Genomic DNA, 20,782 nt, shown 5'->3' on the forward strand with positions numbered 1-20,782 from the left:
TCACCCTGTCTGAGGTCAGACTCTTGGTTTCGTCCAGTGAGCTGAAGGAGAGGCTGGGAAGGACCCTGCCTTGTGAGCCTGGCAAGCAGGGAGCCCTGGCTGCATGGGAAGGGGGAACACCCTGGACAGGTTGCATTCGGAATATCACCCCACCAAAGTGGAGTGGGTGTCAGTTCCCAAGCGCTGCTCTGCCACCCGTAGGGCAGCATTGTTCCCGGCAGATCCTGGGGTGTCCTAGTCCAGAAGCCCTGCCTTTCTCGTCGTAAATCGCAGAACCTTGCGGTGTTACTGGGGCTAACGTCTGGGAGTGGCCACCTGAGTGTAGCACTTGCTGTTGGCAAAGCCCTGGCACAAGGCATAGCTCAGTGGGTAGAGCATTGGCCTTGTAACCACAGGGGTGTGAGCTCAGTCCCTGAGGGGACCAGTCATGGTTCTGGGAGAGGTCAGGGTGGTGGTGCTTGGTCCTGCTGTGAGTGCAGGGGTCTGGACTTGATGGCCCCTCGGGGTCCCTTCCAGCTCTATGAAATATGGTATGACTCCTGGGAGTGTGTGTGTTTTGCACAGAATTCACTTGGAAAGGTGGCCTTTGGGAAGAGTTGTCTTCTCTGCAGCGCTGAAAGCACAGTGAACAGCTGGGCACGTTGCTGGCCTGGCCCAGGTGTCACTGAGCAGGCTTTGTCTGCAGTGGGGACCTGCCCTGACTGGGGTAGCTGCCCCAGGGCAAGTCCCTTGGGACAGGGGAGAGCGGCAGCCACACCCCAGCGTATCTGGCACAGTTACAAACAGGACAAATCCAGAGCAGACGATGCCTGAGCCCCTTCAAATAGGACCTGGTTACTCACAGAGAGAGGCCCTTTGCCCCAAACGCTCCATCCCTTCAGAGCAAAGGTCAGCCTTGCCCCTTTGGTGGCAATGCAGATCAGTTCCACTCCAGCTGCACTGGGCTCATCTATGTGACGGGGTATAGTGCATGGGGATGTAACGTCTGAAGTATGTTGGTTGGTCCGCACAGACTGTGCTGGGAGCTAGAGCGCTCCAGGGAAGGGTTAATGTGCACCACCAGGGACCACATGGGCCAATTCACGTGCAGCACAGTGCACTTTAGAAATCTCAGCCATGGGGCGCACGTCTGTCCACCCAGCAGACAAGCCCAAAGAGTAACTCCCTGCCGCTGAGAAGCTCCAGGCTGGTGCCTTGTTACAGGTGCAAGGGGCTAGTACAGAACAGCCCCGGTCTGAGTGAGGCCCGGCTTTGCTCACTCTCAGCAACGTCATCGGACACCCAAGCAGAACACCACACACAGCCATTAAATAAAAAAGTTTATTAAAAATATCTTTACCTGCTCCGCGCTTCCAGCCTCTGCTGGTAAATAATTCAGTTAGAAATGACATCTTGTATTGCACGCTTGGAAACCTCTTTGTTCTCACTGTTAACAGCATGATTCAGCTGACAGCACAGCACTCAGAGTCTCCGAGGCCATGCCAGCCCAGCACACACCCAGCCTGACACTTCTGCAGCCCACCCTGCTCAGCTGCCAGGAGGCCCGGGCAGGAACCGAGGAGGGAGATTCTGAGGTATGGCAGGGTGTCCCCCACTGTGTACAGAAGGCATCTGCCTGGGCATGGGCTCACCTGTACTAAACCAGGCACAGCAGCGGGGACAATTAGCAGCAGCCTTCACTGTGGGGTCACACCTGCTGCCATTGAAGTCAATGGGAGCTTTGCAGAACTGGGCGCTCAATGTTCGTGTCATCCTGTGCTCAAGGCTGGGGAATGCCTGGGATCAGGGCTAGTCCAGTCTGGGAGAACAGGCATGAGCAGTGACCTCTCAGAGCCAACGGCCGCGACCCATCGCCGGTTTCCTCTCAATTCCAGGGTGAGAGCTGCAGGCACAGAGCCTCCCAGACATCACAGAATGCATGGTAGGATCCATGGTGTCTGGCCACAGGGCTTGGCCTCTGCCAGAGAACTCCCTGCGTGCTAAGGACCAGGCAACAGGCCTGGGGTCAGCCTATCTTCTGCTCCCTGTCAAGGCCGGGTGAGAGAACTGCAGGGAGTTTGCTGGCACCCTTCCCTGGAGTGGGATTCCTTTTCCTTCCCGACCTGTCAGGTGCTGCCCAGAGCCCAGCCCAGGGCACCAGGCATGTGCCAGGGAGTGGGGCTGGCACATGCCTGGCATTTCCCAGCAGAGGGGCCGAGCCCGTAAGTTGAATGTAGCGGATTCAGCTCCAGCAGAGAGTGCGGGAACCCAGCTCTGCCCAGGGCCCTGCCTGTGGGGCTAGCGAAAGGGAGGGGTGCTGTTGTTGAGGGAGTCCATGGCTGGCCCCTGCCGGTCATTAGCCTGCATGCACTGCAATTTGAGGCCGTTTGAAGGAAGGGCGGGGGCTGACTTTGGCCTCTCTTGACCAAGGCGGAATAGAGCATTACTCTGCGAGCGCTTGACTGGCTCCCACAGTTCCCCTCCAGGCTAACGAGCTGCTCTCCTGGGGTGCAGCAGGCTGACACCTGCCTACCTGGTGCTTAGCGGAGCTGGTTGGAATCTGACCCTACGGGGCATTTTCCTTTCCTCTCCCCACCGCCTGGTACCTGCATGGCTTTAACTCTTCCCAGGTCTCCCTCCCAGCCTGCTCCTAGTCCAGTTACACAATGCCCCCTAGGCCTGGGGCCTTCTCATGTGTCAGGTGAGCAGCATGCAGCCAAAAGCTTCTCCTGAGGTGATTGCAACCTGGTTGGCTTGTTTCCCCAGGGCAATGCTCCTGCGCTCACTCCCACACCCCCATTCCCCTTCCCTGGAAAACACCTGTCTCTTAACCAACTGCTGTCTGCACCCAGGCACCCCACCCCACAAAGCTCCAACGCCCTGAAGGAGAGGCTGACCCCCCACCAGTCCCTCAGCGCTCCCTCACCAACATGCACCTCCTGCTCCTGAGCACACCTCTTGCACATTCATCGCCTACTTTCACCTCCCACTGAGGAGAGAAATACTGTGTCAATGGCCCCTGCCCTCCAGGGTGTCAGGCAGCTGGTCTGCGAATGCAGTGTTGAGCTGCAACGTGCTGTAGTTGGGCGGAGGAGTCCTGGGCACATGAGGTTCCTGGGGCAGTGGCAAGTGAAGGGCCGTGTTAAAGGTGGGCAAGTCCTCATCGGTGCAGACGGGGTTGTCGTGGCCTTCTTTGCCGGGAGTGTTACTCCGAGGTGCCTCCTGAGGGCGTGTGGCTTTTCGGTCGTTCCACCATCTCTTTGCCTTTTGCCAGTGCTGCCTCATGATGATGAAGAACGAGTCGATGAAGAAAACTTCGATGATCTCAATGACACAAACCACAGAGCAGCTCATCCAGAGGCCCAGCTGGCCCCCAAAGTTGGAAAGAAGAATGACAATCTGGAGGAGGAGAGAGTGTGAGGTAAGGCCAGAGCCAGACAGGTGTCCATGGGAGCCAGGACAGCAGCAGCAGCGGAAGAAGAGACTTCTCTGAGCTGGAGCAATCAGCTGCTGTCATAAGATGCCCAAGGGATGCTGTTAAATGTGCCCAGCAAGGCAGAATCTGGTTGTTAATGGACACCCTCTAAGCATCTTGCTGGCTCCATTCTCACTTATGCTCTAGAGCTATCAACTCACATTGAAAATAGCAAAGTTGCTTACACTTGCCCCCAGGCATTTCCGGGTGGGGAAGTGCCCATGTGACAGAGGATGAGGCTGGAATAAGCTGAAGAACCCAAATTCCACTTGTGCCCCAGATGACCGTAGGGACACGACTGGGGCACGTGAAAGGACATTGTTTGGGGGAAGCTCGTGCTGCCATTGCCTGCTCTGGACCTGTTCTGGGTCTCCAGATGCTTGCAGATGAGACAGTGGTCTGGGTGGGCCCCCTCCCAGGCAGCAGTGAACTCATGAAAAGTCTCTACTTACGTTGTTGGCAGGATTCTCGGAAATGAACCTTTCGTTCAGGTCTTTGTAGAACACCACCAGGTTTGCAAGGTCTGTTCTGCAAAGGCAGAGAGAGGGCAGGCCCTGGCTTTAGTCAAACAGCAGCATGAGGAGCACTGAGACAATCTGAAGAACCAGTCGGACGAGTAGGGCCTGCCTGGCAGAGGGAGCGTTGTTTTCCCATTGCCACCCTCTGATCCAACTGTGCTTCATCTGCGCGCAGGGCGCCGGTGGGAACACAAGAGGGGAAACTTACTTGTTCAACATTTTGTTGATTTTCTGCCCTTTGTCCCAAGAGAGGACTCGAAGCATCCAGTCCTTGGAAAACAAGAGAAGGGCAGAACTGCCATGAGTGCAGGCCTGGGACGCCTGAGGGCGACAGCGCCTTTGGCTCAGGGGTTATTCTAGAACGCCACAGTGGTGCAGTAGAGGACCTCACACTGCCACCAGGTGGGGGGCGTTGCTCAGACCCGCAAGCCCAAACCCCCAGGGGCATGGTTGCTGGGTCTCCCCAGTGCTGCCGCTGCGCACCCCCCGGGGAAAGGGCATCCCTCGCCGAGGCAGCGGTGGAGCCCTGGAGGATGCCACACAGCAGCAGGAGCCAAGGGGGAAGCCCCAGCTGGACAGTGTGTCTGTGGTCCGGAGCAGACACGAGCCTGAGCCAGGCTGGATGCAGAGCCTGCTGCCCGCAGCGTACCATGGACAGGGCTGAGCAAGCACAGCAGAAGTGGGTGCTCACCTGAGACACAGAAGATGGCCACTGGGCTAAGCTGGTGGTCAATGTCCACTCCTTAAAGCTGCGGGGAGAGAGGCCTGGTGTTAGCAGAGAGTCGGAATTCCCGCAGAAGGAGGGCTCAGGTCTTGTCTGTCCTGTGGCATCTCTTACCTGCAGGCTTCTTTGCAAATCTGCTGGCAGCCCAACTGCTCCTTCACGAACTTCTCATGCAGCTTGTAGTAGCAGTACACTGCAGACAGGGAGTGCAGGGTGACTGGCTGGGGAAGCCAGAGAGAGTCGGGTTTTGTGCTTAACGCACTGGGCTTGGGGCGCTGGGTTCAGTCAGCTCCTGGCTCTGCCGCAGGCTCCCTCTGTGCCCTGGGCAAGACCCATCCCATTTCCCTCATCTACAAAATGGGGAAAAAGGCTTTCCTGGGAAGATGCCCCCCTCGGGGCAGGGATAGGCTCTGGCTCTGCATACGCACAGTGTCTACCACCACAGAGCCCAGGCGCAGACTCCCAATGCTATAGGCACCTGGGATTCCAAAGCCTGGAGCTGGGGTTGCCGAGACGGGGGGACTCCTGCACCTAGAGAGCTAGTCTCCAGGCTGAGCAATAAAAGCATGGGAAGGGGGCAGCTGTTAGTTCAGGGCAGAGTCTTTGTTCTCCAGCCCGAGGGGCTTGTGTGGGTGGCAGTTTCAATAGACACTAGAACAGGTTGTAATGATGTAATGTTGGGGCAGAGCTGGGATGTGTCCATCAGCAGCACCTTTAGGTGGGTGGAGCTGGGAGCTGAGGGAGGCTGTACGGGGGCCAGAGAACTTACTCCAGTTGGGGTATTTCTTGTAGTTGCAGTATTCTGCGCCGGGTGGTAAGGGCTGGGCGTACTGGGCACAGCCACAGGTATCCACCATGGCCTTCTGGAAACAAGAATGCAGGCAAATCTGCAGGGAATAAAATGAGGAGTTGGGTTTCCACAGGTTTACAAATGCACAAGGGTGCCTTGCCTGCTTCTCTCTTCCGCCCCTTCCTGCTCTGCTCCAAAAGCTGTGGCCAGCCAGAATGCCTAGAGGTGGGACCCCCCCACTTCTGCCTCTACCAACTGTGGGGCAGGGTTCCATGTTTTAATGAACTACTCCTGCTGTGTGACCTCAGCTGGCATCACATCTTGGGTCAGGCTGCATTGTCACACCTGCTACACGAAAACTCAAGCCCAGGTGCTGGATTTACAAAAAGGAGCAATTAACAGAAACACAACAGGAGTCCTAAGGGAGAAAGCAGGGTGCCTGACGCTCTCAAGGTGGAGCCAGGACAAGAACTATGCACGGCCAGTGGAAACTTCCTTTGTGAGCGTTCTGCTAGCTGGACACAAATTAGATAGGATCAGTTATTCGCAGGCTCTAATCTGACAGGGGTCACAATTTCTGGCTTCAGGGGTTACTAAGTTGTAACATTTGGCCAATATTTTCCAGTCCAGCAGTGTCAGAGAATTTCACAAGGAGCTCATGTTCCTACTACGTATGACAAAATCCCCAAGGCAACTTCAAGCTTCAATCACTTGGGCACGACACTCAGACTTTAAAATTACTATTCTGCAGCTGTGGACCAAAGCAAGTCAGGTGTGACAGAGCTTCTGCAGGCCAGCACTGCAGAATACTGCCCTGCTCTGGGGCTGGCCCGAACAACTCAAGAGCCTGAGGAAGAGCTCTAGGGGGCTCAGAAGCTCATCTCGCTCAGCAGCACAAGTTGCTCCAATAGCAGATGTTCCACTCCCTGCCTCGTCTCGGAGAACGCCTGCGTAGGAGGTGCCGTCCAGTGCTTTACCTGCAGGGAGTATGTCTTGTTGTAGAGGTTTGCTACTGGGATGTCCATGCCAGTCTCTGTGCAGTCGCTGTAGGGCTGGCTTAGCTTGTGCGAGCGAGTCTGAAAATCAGAAAACAAATGTGCTCTTGAGAGACCCCGGCAGAGATGGAGGCACGAAACCATTCAGTGCTGCTTATTGGACACACTGGATCACAGGCCTAAACAATAACAACGAGGGGGGCAGGGCTGCAGCTACCTCTGGGCATGGCTGACACCTACATTAGCCTATAACTTCACTGTGCACCAAGTCTTGTGCTGAGAGCAGCTGATGGCAGAAATCTGCTGTCCCAAGACATGGCTCTGGGGCCTTCCGGAAGTGTCTGGCTGAGTTGGGGCACGCCAAGGCAAGCTGTTTTTCAGTGATAACTAGATTTGCACTCATAGAGTCTTGCTTTGTGATATGCTGAGTTGTTCTTATTCCCTGAGCAGCAGGAGGAGGACGTGGGCCTCGGCAGGATTGGGATGTATTTTAGGTCTATGCAGAACTAACTCTCTGCTGTTGATTACCCGTGTCCTGCTTTGATAAAAATTTATAAGCCTCTTTGGGAAAGTCCCATGTTTTAGACACTATAAAGTCACTTGTCCCTTATGTTCACCCAGACAATTGGAAACTTGTCAGTTATGTGCACATTGGAACCTGTTGGCCTTTATCCTGCTGTTGTTTCTAACCCGTGGACTACCAGGGCCCAGCACTGCACATCCAGCCACTCCAAAATGGCAGCTTAGCTGGGGGTTACGGCACTGTGAGGGCTGCAGCAGGGAAAGCCCAAGTGGTCACTTCACTGGGCCTTGAGATTAATGGGGGAGTTTGTATCTCCTGATGGCCCAGCTTTAGCTTCTCTGCAATCAGGCATCAGCCCCTGTGGGCTCTTATCTGCGCTGCACTGAACTACTTTTGGGAAGTGTCAGTACCTTATTTCAGCCTCTCCTCTCCCCCAGCGACTGCAATGGTGGGAGACGTCCCTACGAAGGCCGGTGCCGATGTCTGGCAGGGCCTCTCCACAGTCACTGTGGCAGTAAGTCCAGAAAGCCTCTAGCCACAGGTATGAGTTGTGCTTTAGCTCATCTGCTGTGAGAGTCACGCCCGATTTGAGCACAACCCTGTCTGTACTGTGCTACAGCATGTGTGTGCAAGCAGGTGTTCTGTGGTGTGGATGGCACCTCAGATGCTGTGGGAATCTTCGGGCAGCGAGCAGGCTCACCATAGGTGTGGGACTGTCACTGGCCTGCGTTTCCAACCACTGTCACCCCGAACAATAAAATGTGCTCGGAGGAGTGCTAGCAAATGTCAGCTACAGTGACTTTCCCTGGGGCCTCAGGCCTTCTAAGGTATGCACGCACCCTCCCTGCTGGCAGCCCGGGACGCTGCGACACGGCAGCTGGAGCTACATAATGCAAGTACCATGGTGCGGCCAGGAGCCCCAGCAGGAGGAGCTCTGTCACTCACAAAGTGCATCCCGATGGAGGTGGCTGTTGCAGTCTCAATCTCAGTGCCGATATCTTCGATGAAGGGATATTCATCCTGGTCATGGACAATGATTTTGGCCCCCGTCGACGTCACCAGGAAGGGATTGTAATCTGCTTCCTCTATGTAAAGAACAACCTGCAAACCTGCAGAACGAAAACCAGCAACGCAGGGTTTGAAACAGCTGGAGCCCTCGCTCAGCCTGTGTCGCTGTATATCCTTCCTCAGCCTGACCTAGCACTGCCCTTTGTCAGCGCCAGACGGCTGGCTTCCAGTGGAGCCATCAGGACATCATGTGGGGGCACCAGTGCCTGGCCAAGCACTCAAGCAGCTGATCTTTAGCACCCAGCACATCTGATAACAAATAGCAACAACTGAGCATGTTACTGAAAATGGCTTGAAAAGAAGTTGCATAACTGGGGAGGAATAATGTCAGGTGGAAAAGCACAAGCGGTGCGACAACAGTCGATTTATCTGATTTGGCAACAGCCTGGGGAAATGCTCATTTGAACCAACCCAATCGGATAACCCTTTGAATGCCTACGTGCCAGCCAGCCTCCTTTGGAGGCAGGGCCCTGAACAATCAACTTTCTGTTAGCATCTCTACTTCTGCCGCTCCCTTACCATACTCGCTGCCTCCTGTGGAGGTGGTCAGGATTGTTCCGTTTTCCCCACTGTTGAAGGTGTAGCAGTTGCCATACAGCGGGTGATGGAAAGGGGTGAAGTTTCTAAAAAAAGAGCACATGTTTCATCCTAGTCTGCCTGTGGCAATGTAAATTACTTAGAGGGTCTCCCATCAGCCTGACAGCAAGATAGCAAGTGAGTTTAACAGGTGTCCCACTGGGTTAAACAGGTCCCAATTAGACTGTTTCTTAAGTGATGAGGCTCCATGTACATATTCATGCCATATCTACACCTAAACGAGACAACAAACATGGTACAGTCCCTCACAGAGAAGTACGTGTGCTATGAGAGTATTCATTCATTAACGGAAATCCTGGACTGGAATTTCTCTGTAAGAGCTCAGTAAATTGAACAATACAAACACATAAAATAGCACAGTCTGGCTTAACTAAGCTATCTTTACCTATGTTCCAGACAACACCTTATAACATCTGAAATATTCTGTGAATGTAATTAATATCTATCTCCTGTGCTGTTTCCTTTATGTCCATTTTTTCAAGTTTGGAACACTTGGCTTTATATCTGTTTTCTAGGGGGCCCCTTTTCCAGGCTCTTGTACACTAGCCCAATGCTGCAAATGCTGCAGGGAAATGTTAACTAGCTCAGAAAGAGGAACAAGAACATTTTTGGACAGATCTATCTCCTGGGGAAACCCCAAACTCCCTCTGAAATCAACAGTTTAGAGGGGCAAGGAAGAGAGAAGGGAACACTTCTAGTGGCCTCTGGTCTTGCATTTTTATAAAAGCTTAGCCCGAGGACCCATTTCTACTTAAGTGTCTGTTTAAGAACTGATTCCAAACAATCTCTGCTCCCTGAGTCTGACACTGGGCAGTGGAGGGACAGGTATCTTCCCTGACTTTGCAATGGACAACTCAGGAGAGCATCGGCTTTTGATGCACGTTGGCATTTGAAGAAGATGTTAGCAGTCTTTAGGCTCCAAATGACTATCCTTCTCCTTAATTCAATCCCACCTTCACATACATGTTTACCACTACACCTGTCAGCAACAATCCGTTAAAGGAAGAAGTGTGTAACCCAATAACAGAATTAACATTTCTGTCTTCACCATTTCCAGTCTAGCCATCAGCTGAGGATTGGCTGCCTGAACTGTATGGTCTGCCTAATCTAGCCAATAAGAGAGGAACATTGGCTTCATCCACGTTCTGTAGGTTTCTGGACATACTGATCTGCACTCCATAAATAACGACCGCTTGACTCCTGCTTGCTGATGCTTGCTCTAAGAAGGGAGTGACTAGGCTGGTGAAGAGTGTTTTTGCACTTACCTCGTGTCACAAGATATGCCGTCGAAGAAACACGTCAGCAGCAGGTCCTCAGCAGTATAGCCCATGTTCACTTTTGTCTCCAGGGGAATTTGTGCCATGATGTTCATATAATGCAGCTTGTACCATTCTTGAATAGCATTTACCCCGGAGCTGAATATATAAACTGCACAGTCACTGCTGTTGTTTGGGTCACACTAATAATAATGAGAGAAGGAAAATGAGATTCAGATGGGGAAGAGGTGGTGTAATTTTCCACTGAAGGGTTTGCAGTATGATTTCTACTGCACAATGCTACTCAAGCGGGAAGTTTCTAGTGGCAGGATTAAAAAAAGACAAATATGGTATTAGGGGGATGCATAAGCCAAGGAGGAAAATGGCTCCTCGTGCTGAGAACTGCATGCCTTCTAAAGGCAGATCAGGCTGGACGCTGTCCTGAGGAAGCAAAGTGGCCCATTTGGAGATCAGTGGCCTCTCCTACAAGCAGGCACATTGTGAAATGACTGTGTGTAACCTTAAAGAAGCAGAAGCATGGTTGGTGAGGGCTCCCCATGGAGGATGTAGGGAATGACCTCTCTAGTGCTATGGCTGATAGTAGATAGGCTGGGTTTCAAAAGGACCTTTTCTCCCAGATGCTTGCGGGTAGGTAGAATTACAAGCAGGAAGCAGTGGATGGGCACATGTGAAGAACTCAGGGATGAATATTTACTTGCTGAAAATTGCACCCATGGGAGGGGGCTGGATTTGGAAGATCTATGGTACTTTCTCTCCATCCTTGAAGGTTCCTTGTATCTGCTCCTCACTAAAATTAACTCTTGGAAGTTTATCACTTCCCTCCAGTGATACTCTTGCCCAAACAGTGGTGCCAGCCTGAGCACATCCACTCCCTATGCCAACACAGCACCAAGTCACCACATGGGAATGGAACTCACCAACTGAAATCCAACAATATCTTGTGGATCCCCAACATTCACCATGCTGGAACCTTGGTGAAAGACACTGCCCTCAATTTTCCGCTTATGGCCACTCAGGATCTCAACAGCAGTCCTGTTAAAAAGGTCTTCAAACTTCAGGAGGGGGATTCTTTCATGAAATTTGCTCTGCACATTCTTCGCTGTAGCATTCCAGTCATCTGCATCCCGACGTACCTTGGATTTGACCTCTGAAAATCCATATAAAGTCTCCAAAGCCTTTTTTGTCTCTCCGTCCAGTTCAGCCAAGTGCTCTTTCATTGCACTATACCTACATTTGGGAGAAGGTAAGAGGAAATAACCTACCCTATTCACCCAGTGTCACCTTGCTGGACTACTCTTTGCGGGCTTGTGCTGTCCAATGCATTGTACAACGAGGTGCCATCTCTTCCTCATTTTCCCTCCCTAGACTGATTGAGTACTGGTGCTGTCCCTGATATGTGATCTGCAACTTTTATTCATGCAATTAATTTGAATGGGCTTGTATGAAAGCTGGACCCCAGAGATTGTCCATGGTCCTTCAGCCAATGAGCACAGGGCCATGATAAACAGCTACAGACAGAGCTGTGAAGAGGTCACTGCAAGGTCTGAGCTTCTTTAAAATCTCAGTTAACGAGCTGGAGAGGCTAGAGAGAGCAGTAGTACACAGTGATACATTTGGAAATCACCCTAAATGAGGGGAAATTGCCAAAGCTTGCACAGAAAGACAGACAGGGAATGGAAAAGATTGATCTGGGAGACAATGCAGCTGGGACTGCCTAATTTGAAATGCAGATCTGCCAGGGGCAGGAGTGGCCAGAGAGCAAGGCTGGCAAAGCAAAGGACCGAGCTGGGGAGAGCTGACAGTGGATAAGAAAGAAGTAGTGAGTCTATCCCACAAAAGCTCACCACTTAAGAAATTATTTTGTTAGTCTTTAAAGTGCTACTGGACTGTTTTTGTTTTTGTTTTGAGTAATGCAGTTTGGCTGGAAAGGAACCCAGTGCAATTTTGGATGGCATAGGCTAAGGTATCCCATCCAAGAGAGAGGAGACGGTAAACTCTCCGCTGCCCTTAGGACACAGCCTGCCTGGACGGTACCTTCAGCCTGCACGTGTTACTGCTGGAATCATGGTGTTCAGAGAGAGACTGAGGAATGATAAGTGGTCCTGGCGGGGGGAGGGCTGACTTGTGCAGAAAGGTAAAAGGAGATAAATGCATCCAGCTTGGCCCAAATAAGGCTTCAAATACCTGAGGCTTGTGACTAGCCAGGAAGCAGAGGTGCAGCACCATAGGGGTTATGGGAGGAGGGCCGAGGGCACAGGAAGCAGAGGAAATTTAAAGAGCACTGGTGTTAGAGCAGCAGACACTCAGTGCTGGAAAGACTTAGGAGGAAAATTGGTTTTCAGAATGTCTGAGAACCCCTGTCTCATGGACAGGAACCCAGGCCCAGCCCAGCTGTGAAGGAGCGTCTCTGCCCTCTGTAAAGTAATTAACTCCCCCCGGCTTACTTGTAAGGGTTGATGTTGCAGATGGTGACAGCAGGGAAGGGCAGCTTCTGGAACTGCACGGTCACTGAGACGGAGGCTGTGTAATAGGACATGACAAGCTCAGCACACTGCCACAGGATCAGCCCCACAGCGCTCAAGGTGAGCAGGATCCAGATGAACCTGCGTAAGCGTCCCCTGGACACCACGATACGCCGGCAGCCGTGCGTGTTGGTGTTCATGCAATACCAGTGCATTAGCTCGCTGACTGTTGGTGCTTGCGGGCCAGTCACTGGCAAAGTCTTCTTGATCTTGGCTTTGATCATCTTCCCAGGAGCCATGCTTAGCTCTAGGAATGGAGGGTGAGGATGTATTTTAAAGCAAGAAGGTGGGTGAGGGGATCTCTGTTATTGTACCAATAGCTGGTGAGAGAGAAACTTTGCATTACACTGCCCTTCTTCAGGTGTGAGAAAAGTTCTCAAACTTTAGAACAACCTGGAGCCACGTTAGCACAAGGCCTGGTCCCTAGCAGACAGGGGTCTCTGAAGGGCATTCACATATCTAGCAGAGGCAGATGCAAACTTATTTATCTCTAGTACTTGCTCACTTTGAAATTATCCTGGTGATCTGTGTTAAGCCAGGGTCACCTGCCTTAGCACTCATCTTGCCCCGCGTCCGCTATGGACCCTATCCTGCAAATATTGTTGAGCTCCAGGAGGCTGCTGACATGAGTAAAGTTATTTTTTTAAGCAGAAGTGGTTGCAGGATTGGCTCCCAAGTGAGAATTACTGCATTACAGGCTCTCCCAGGGGGGCTACGGGCTATGAACTTGCCGACAGCACAATGACCTCAACACACTGTCTTGCTGGCAGGCTGGGAAGCACAGCTCTCTGATTACAGAGACAGGGATGCAGAATTACTGGCAAACTCCCCTACTTTTGCTGAACATGAACATCTAGGAAGTGTCCTGTTGCAAAGCCAGCTGCTAGGAGCATCACTGATCATTTGTAATTATTCTGGCATTTTTCTAAATAATTCACAGCTAGGAAGTGTCACTGTAAAAGGTGTGCATGCATGCATGCAAAAACCACACCACTTTCACACAAGTGACACTGGCTACAATGTGATGGTATTGCACGTTTGCCCCAGTCTCTTGAATTCAGAAATCTTGGCAATAGAGCCACCTGGAATGTGTAAATCTCCAGTAAAATGAAAAATGTCGTTTACTCAGGAGCTAGGAAACAATCATCTTGCTCATAGGGCCAGGGACCCAATCCCACATTTAGGCTTCTGAGCAACTTTGCGGGTGGGGCCAGTCCCATTTAAATTAATGGGGCTACTCAGATGAGTAAAGTTGCTCAGGTGCAGGCGTTTTCACAGGACCAAGGCTGCCATTTGCAACACAGGAAGGTACCCTGGAACCTGAAAGCAGGAAGCCAGCAGGAGCCTTCCCCAGGCGGTGTAGGTTATCCCTGGGTGGAAGGGTTGGCTGATGCTACTGTGAAGGACGCTGGCTTGTTTTCCACCCAGGTATTTCTAAGAAGGGGAACTGAGGCAGCCAGGCAGGGCACCAGCCTCCCCAGGGCTCCCCCCCCCGGCACCCCTTGCCAGGAGCCTCCCCGGGCCGCCCCAGCCCCAGCCCCGTGTGCAGAACTCCCGGTGGCGGCCGTGCCAGAGCGGCAGGATCCAGCCGAGGTCCGGCCGGCCCGAGGAGGGAGGCAGGTAGGGGGCCGGCCGGGAAGCAGCAGTAACTCGGCAGCCTCCTTCCACCCACTGCCCGGCACCCTTCGCTCCAGGAGGGCTGGAGCGGCCGCAAAGCAGCGGCCAGCCCGGTGGGGAGCTGGGGCCATGAGCCCCCGGCTGCCGGGCACCCAGGCAGGGGCTCGCCGCTGCGCCGGCTGCCCGGCTCCTCCCTGCCCAGCGCGCGGCGGACCTGAGCGCCCCGGGCCGGTCGCCCCGCCGGGTGTCCCATCGCCCCGCGGCCCCTCTCACCTGGCGTGTCCCCGTGGCGAGCGCGCGCCGTGCGGCCGGCGCTGCGGGCGGGCAGGTGGCGGGGGCCCGAGTGAGATGCGGCGCGCTCCGCCCGACACCTGCCGCCGAGTCCTGCGGCCGCCCCGTCTCGGGTTGCCGCCCCGCCCCGCGGCTCCCGCTGCGGCCCCGCGGCGCCCCCTGCCGCCGGAGCCGGCGCACAGCCCGCCTGTGCGGGTGACGGGTGCGGCGCGTCAGGCGTTCTCAGCCGGCGGGAGGCGAGCCGCTCCCCGGGGCTGGCCAGGGGCGGAGCAGTGCATGGGGACAGGTGACATGCCCGGCCCGGGGGCAGAAAGGGTTAAAGCGCGGGGATCTCCCACTGCGCCGGCCTGGGAAGTGCAGGGAGTAGGGGGATGGGGTGTGCAGTAGGCTGGGCGCGATAGGGGGTGCAATGAGCTGAGGGGGTGCGCAATGAGCTGGGCTGCGGCTGTGCAGCTTTTGGAGGGGGAGAACGCAGTGAGCTGGGCTGGGGCTGTGCAGTGGGTTGGAGAAGGGGGTGTGCAGTGAGCTGGGCTGGGGCTGTGCAGTGGTTGGAGGAGGGGGTGTGCAGTGAGCTGGGCTGGGGCTGTGCAGTGGGTTGGAGAAGGGGGTGTGCAGTGAGCTGGGCTGGGGCTGTGCAGTGGTTGGAGGAGGGGGTGTGCAGTGAGCTGGGCTGCGGGTGTGCACTGGGTTGGAAGAGGGGGTGCGCAGTGTGCTGGGCTGCGGGTGTGCACTGGGTTGGAGGAGGGGCTGCACAGTGAGCTGAGTTGGGGCTTGTAGAGGGTTGGAGGAGGAGGCGTGTAATGTTCAGGGCTGAGGCTGTGCAGTGGTTTGGAGGAGGGGGTGCGCAGTGAGTTGGGCTGGGGCTGTGCAGTGGGTTGGAGAAGGGGGTGTGCAGTGGATTGGAGGAGGGGTGAGTGGGCAGTAGCTTGGGGGTTGGTTGTGAGTGTGGATGTCTGTACCAGGCTCCTCATCCGGCAGCCAGGAGGTGCTGACAGACTTCCCATGCTTATGATCCGTGTTCTTTGTAAGATGAGCACTTGGGCAGCCACCCAGGAGAAAGTCAGATGCTACCAGCTGGTTGACAAAGGGCTCACAGCCAGCAGCTTGTTTCTACTGGTGGTGCACATGCGCATATGCCTCGATGCACACAATAACATTTATTCTGCACATGAATGGAAAAATCAGAGGGTGCATTGTTCATAATTTGTCTGTATCCATTAAAAACATCTCTGAATTGCGCCCTGGGCCCTAGAGTCTGCCTTCCCGCCTTGTTCCTCAGTCACTCACTGCAGGGACACCCAATACACTGTTGGTATTCCAGAGCAGGATTCCTCAAGCTGTGCTCCGTGGGCCCCAGGGGGTTGGCAGACCGTGTCTCAGATTTCCAAAGGGGTCTGCACCTTCATTCAAAAATGTTTAGAGGTCCACAAGTGGGAAAATGCTTGAAAAGCGCAGTTCTGGATGATCAACTGCTTTGCATAGCCCTCCAACTGCTGGTGGGGGTGTATCGCACAGTACAACAGGTGGGAGACCCCTGCCAGAGCACAGGCTCCTCCCAGATCTGGGGGGATGCTGGAGAGAATGCCCTGTAAGCACTAATGTTGCCCAGAAATCTCTTGGGGAACGGTGTATGCTTGTATGTACTGGTGATTGGGGTTGGGGGACGGGAGGAATAAGGAATCTGAGTTTATTGGAATATTTTGTGCACACGTGGGGAAGGCATTATTCCTCGAGTGGCTGTTTTATTCTTAATTTTTTACAGTATTGCCTCCTAACTACTTCCCCATAGCTTGTCTCCCTAGCCTATTAGAAAGGGGGAACACATGCCTCCCCTGGAGAGTAATCTGGAGTGTTAGACTAATGTTTTGGTCTCATGTCTACACATTGGATCTCACATAAATCTCAGTGGGGAAACATGAAGAGAGGCAGCAAATAGTAGAAGCCCAGGCAGTTTCCCTTTGCAGCCAGCTCTGTGGGTAAAGCTCCACTGCCCTGCAGCTCCACCTAGTCTGCTACTGCCCAATGTGTTTCTAGGCTGGTGGCAGCCAGCAAGCAGGGCATGTGGTAATCATCCTGGTTCTTCATGAGATGGAAGTGCTGCTGTGTGAGAAACAAGGAGCCAGAAGTAATGGCAAAGGGTTAGATCCACAAAGGAGCTTTGGTGTACAGTTCTGCTAATGAAATCCTCCAAACCCCTGCTTGTGTTGCTGCCTAACTTATGGTGCTTTCTGCTGGCAAAGTCCCCTAGGTGCTTAGTTGTCTGCCCATCAGGGTGCACAAAACCACATACACCCTAGTGTCCATGTCTCTACTCCAGAACAGTTTCAGTAGAATCCCCTAGCATGGGAGGCACCAGCATGGCTACGAATCCCAAGCAGACCTAGGCACCTTCCTGAGGGCTGGAGTCCAGGACCTCCCTCAGAAGGGCAGGGCTTAGATGGAGCATTGCAACAACTATACCTCTGTGGTTATGGAGACACAAGTATGTTATGGAGGGAATCACAGCTCTAGCACGCCACTCTGCTTCCTGAAGGGTCATTGGCACTGGTCTCACTCCATGCATGCTAGACCCCTGGGGCTTGGCAAGGCAGGAGCTTGGGAAAAGAGTGGCCCCCATAAGGATCAGAGGGGTAGCCATGTTAGTCTGTATTCCCAAAAACAAGAAGTCTTGTGGCACTTTATAGACTAACAGATTTTTGGAGCCTAAGTTTTCGTGGGCAAAGATGCACTTCATCAGATGCATCTCATTTCCATCAGGAAATAATCTTGGCTTCTTGTGATCCCAGCAGTCCCTTGTGCTTACCTTGGCACCTGGCTCCCCACTGTCTTCCTAGGTAGCCCTGCGTCCCCCTCAAAGTATTGGGCCCAGGTCCAGCCTGTGAATGGGATGGCTCTGCTTGACCCATTCTGGGCATCACCAGAAATTATATGAACTTGGCCATGTTTGCAGCCCCTGAACCCAGACCTGGAAAAGGTCCTTTCCCTTATAGACTTAGTCATCAGCTGGTCACCAGGAGCTGGGTAATATTTCTAAAAGTCTGGGTCATTTCCAGTGTGTGGAACTGGCAGGCTTTCACTGCTAAGCCCAAGAGCTGCAAACAGCAGCCTGGCTACAATTTTAGTTTTCCAGTGGTATTGCCAATAGAGAGGGGAGAAAGAGAAGAGTGTGTGAAATCAACTGTATCTGGAACTTTTCCATGACATTCAGAGAGGGCATGTGATAGGACCCACAAGGTGTCTACAGACGAAACACTGACATGCTAAAGCAGGTGCTGTAAAAATTAAAATTGCTGTGCTTGCTAATCCCTGCTCCGAAGAGAGGTGTTCCTGAACGTCACTTAGTCACAGTTCTGGATTGGATCCCTCACTACAGTAACCCATCTCTGACCACTTCCTTGGTTATGAATTGACATAAAGTGCCCAACGAAGTTCAGCATTGTTGAAGCACGAGACTTCTCTGTGTTTAGGTGGCTAACATTCAGCTTTATTGAATTCAATAAGGCAACGGATGAGCCAAACTGGACACCAGTAAAATCAGGTCCAGCAAGGCTGCTTGATGCAGCTAACTCTAGTGTTTCATACTCTTACACAAACAAGCCCAGTGTCAGAGTCAATTAGTTAGAGAATCGTAAATCACTTTCCAAAGAGAAACCGTTATCAGCAAGGAAAAACAGGTACAAAGGATCTGGATCCCCAACTCCAAACAGTTCATTAATGCATTCCATACAGCTCACCCTCGCAGCCATTCCCAAACAGGTCAAGGAAAGGACAGGCTCCTGTGTGCATGCAGAAGTAAGGGGTGCGAAATGGCTTCTATACAAAATGGCTTCCACAGAGTATCTCTGTGTCTTTCTCCCTCCCCTGGGATTTTGGGAAGGGCTGGGGAGAGGAGCAGTTGTGAATATGAAGAAGCTGTCACTTGTTTTCCACCCCGCTGTATGATCCAGTCTACGGGATCCTGTTTCTCTTTGTGATGGGTGATTGGAAGGCCTCTGGTGCTTTACATATTATGTCAGTGTTATGGATTTGGTGGGTCCCAGTCATACCACTGAGAGTCTCAGGCTGTGGCTTATAATAGGTTATACCAGCCAGACCTCACAGAGCAAAGTCACTTCTGAACTCTCTACGGCTGCCCAGTTAGTTGACTGATGTCAGTAGGCCTCATGGGAAACGTAAATAAAATCTAACATAATATTAAAACCAGTGGTAACTTCCTAGGCACAAAGGCTACTTCCGGACTACCAGATCCAAGCAGACCCCTACAGAACAACTTAAATACTATAATGTATTTGAAAATGAAAACAAAGGAAATTTCTGCAACAAACATGCAGGTAAAATGAGAGTTCTTTCATACTGGGGATAAACCAGACCCAGACATATTTTAAGAAACGTCTGGCCAGCTATGTCATCACAGCTGTCACTATGTCAAGCCAACAGTTGGGACAGAGCTCAGACCCTTCTGTTTTTAATCACAGGCCCTTACTACTGAGTTAAGGAAAATCTCCACTAGCTAGCAGCAGTGCAGAGGGCTGTGCTTAGAGTCTCAGACTACCTCCTACCATACATTTCTACAGAGCCAAGACTGGATTAGAGCCTCAGAGTGGCACTGTAATAACAGGAATTTAAGAATAGAGGGAAAACAGCAGTGTTGATTGTGACCAGGAGAGGGCAGTAGTACACAGACACGATCTAGTTCATTGCATTGTATTGCTCAATTGCCACAGAGGGGCACTTGCCCGGGGTGGCGAGGATGCATTCAAATGTCTGCCCTCCTCACTTTCAGTGGTACTTCCTGTGCCCAGTGTGGTGACTATGGGTAATGGGCAATCAGGGTTCGTTTCCGGAGAGGGAGCCTGAGACGCGGCTACCACATCCAAGGAAGGCAGCAGGCATGCAAATTACCCACTCCCGGCCCGGGGAGGTAGTGATGAAAAATAACAATACAGGACTCTTTCGAGGCCCTGTGATTGGAATGAGTACACTTTAAATCCTTTAACGAGCAGCCATTGGAGGGCAAGTCTGATGCCAGCAGCTGCAGTAATTCCAGCTCCAATAGCGCATATTAAAGCTGCTGCAGTTAAAAAGCTCATAGTCGGAATTTGGGATTGAGCTGGCGGTCTGCCCCAAGGCAAACTACTGCCTGTCCCTGCCCCTGCCTCTTGGTGCTCCCTTGATGCTCTTAACTGAGTGTCCTGGGGGTCTGAAGCATTTAAAGAAAAAAAACCTAACAAACACAGAGCTTTGGAAATCAGATAAAACAGACGCTGTGATGTGTGAATGCAGGCGTTCAGAACTTTGAAGTGCGGGGACACATAACAAACAGTTGGCTTACAGGAAGCCACAGAAATACTGCCTTGAGGGAGATGTGGTAAAATACCACCTACAAAAAATGTCAACTAACTGAAGTCTAACTGGGAGTGAATGCTGCTGCATGCGAGGCCTGTGCACAAATCACAGCATCAGAGCAGAGAGGCACGTCTGCAGCCCGTAAGCTTAGGGAAAACCAAACTGGTTGGAAAGACAGTAGGTCATGGTTTCCATCCATAAATTACCAAACTGCACAGCTGGGTACAAGATGCTATCAGGTAATATTAGGACGCGGACCAATACTGACCCGGTCTGTGTTGGGCTCTGTTGCTGGCCCAGTGTGTGGGGAGAGAACCTTGCAATCAAAGGTCATTTTGCTCTTTCTGATAAAAGATGTTGGCCCAGCCTCTGAGTGAGCAACGCACAGAACCAGAGGAGAAGCTCAAGGTCACTTTATGCCACTATTAACAACCATCCAAATTCTTGGCCTGGGCTTCAGCCCTTTGCTTATCTCCACTATCATTTCTCACATTTACATTGTAAATAACTAGGAGTAGAGACCCCAGTGTTTCCTGTAAGCTGAACACCTGGACGGCTGCCAAGGAGAGATTCAGGTGCTGCCCAGCTGAACATCAGCACACACACAGTCATAGCATGTTTTTCTATTGGTGGTGCACACAATATAAAATCTCTTTAGAGCAACTGGTAATTCCCTACAATTCAGCCCTTTTCCTGCCTTCATCATAACAATGGTCCAGCTCGTCACACGCCCTTTTGCGCACCACTTTCTTTTTGTATGCAAGTGTAGGAAAGATGTGTAAAGCCAACACCCAGGTCATGAGCACATTAGATGTCACAAGCTGAGCAGCACTGGATATAGTCATGATTTAGATGAGAACCTGCCAAGGAAGACCCAGGTGATGTGGGAAGAGTCTTGAGTGAGTCAGGGCTGGGCACATGATACACAGTATGGGCCTCTACTTTGGAAGTTCCTGGGAGATTTGCAGGGAGTGATCCTGGCCCTTTCACAGACCCTGTGTGCTAATCTAGCAGCGTACATGAGCCCCTATGGGCAAAGAAGAATTCGCTCAGGGCAGGA

At 52.4% G+C, this 20,782-nt stretch overlaps 1 protein-coding gene and 1 non-coding gene across 2 annotated transcripts; one reads left to right on the forward strand and one right to left on the reverse strand.

Moving 5' to 3' along the window:
* Positions 1-1,318: 1,318 nt before the first annotated feature.
* On the reverse strand, positions 1,319-14,448 carry SCNN1G (sodium channel epithelial 1 subunit gamma). The gene is made up of 13 exons (XM_075010425.1): positions 14,359-14,448; positions 12,391-12,715; positions 10,864-11,173; positions 9,935-10,128; positions 8,592-8,695; positions 7,950-8,113; positions 6,464-6,562; positions 5,466-5,583; positions 4,811-4,889; positions 4,664-4,721; positions 4,181-4,242; positions 3,907-3,982; positions 1,319-3,378 (listed from the first exon to the last, which is right to left on the reverse strand). The coding sequence occupies exons 2-13, from the start codon at positions 12,705-12,707 to the stop codon at positions 2,989-2,991; spliced, it is 1,971 nt and encodes a 656-aa protein (XP_074866526.1). The 5' UTR covers positions 12,708-12,715; positions 14,359-14,448; the 3' UTR covers positions 1,319-2,988.
* A 4,568-nt stretch (positions 14,449-19,016) lies between these two features.
* LOC142021955 (18S ribosomal RNA) lies at positions 19,017-19,559 on the forward strand. The gene has a single exon (XR_012647830.1). It is a non-coding gene; the product is annotated as an 18S ribosomal RNA (ribosomal RNA).
* Positions 19,560-20,782: the final 1,223 nt, after the last annotated feature.

The sequence above is a fragment of the Carettochelys insculpta genome, chromosome 16, assembly GCF_033958435.1.
Source record: "Carettochelys insculpta isolate YL-2023 chromosome 16, ASM3395843v1, whole genome shotgun sequence".
Classification (NCBI taxonomy): Eukaryota; Metazoa; Chordata; order Testudines; family Carettochelyidae; genus Carettochelys; species Carettochelys insculpta.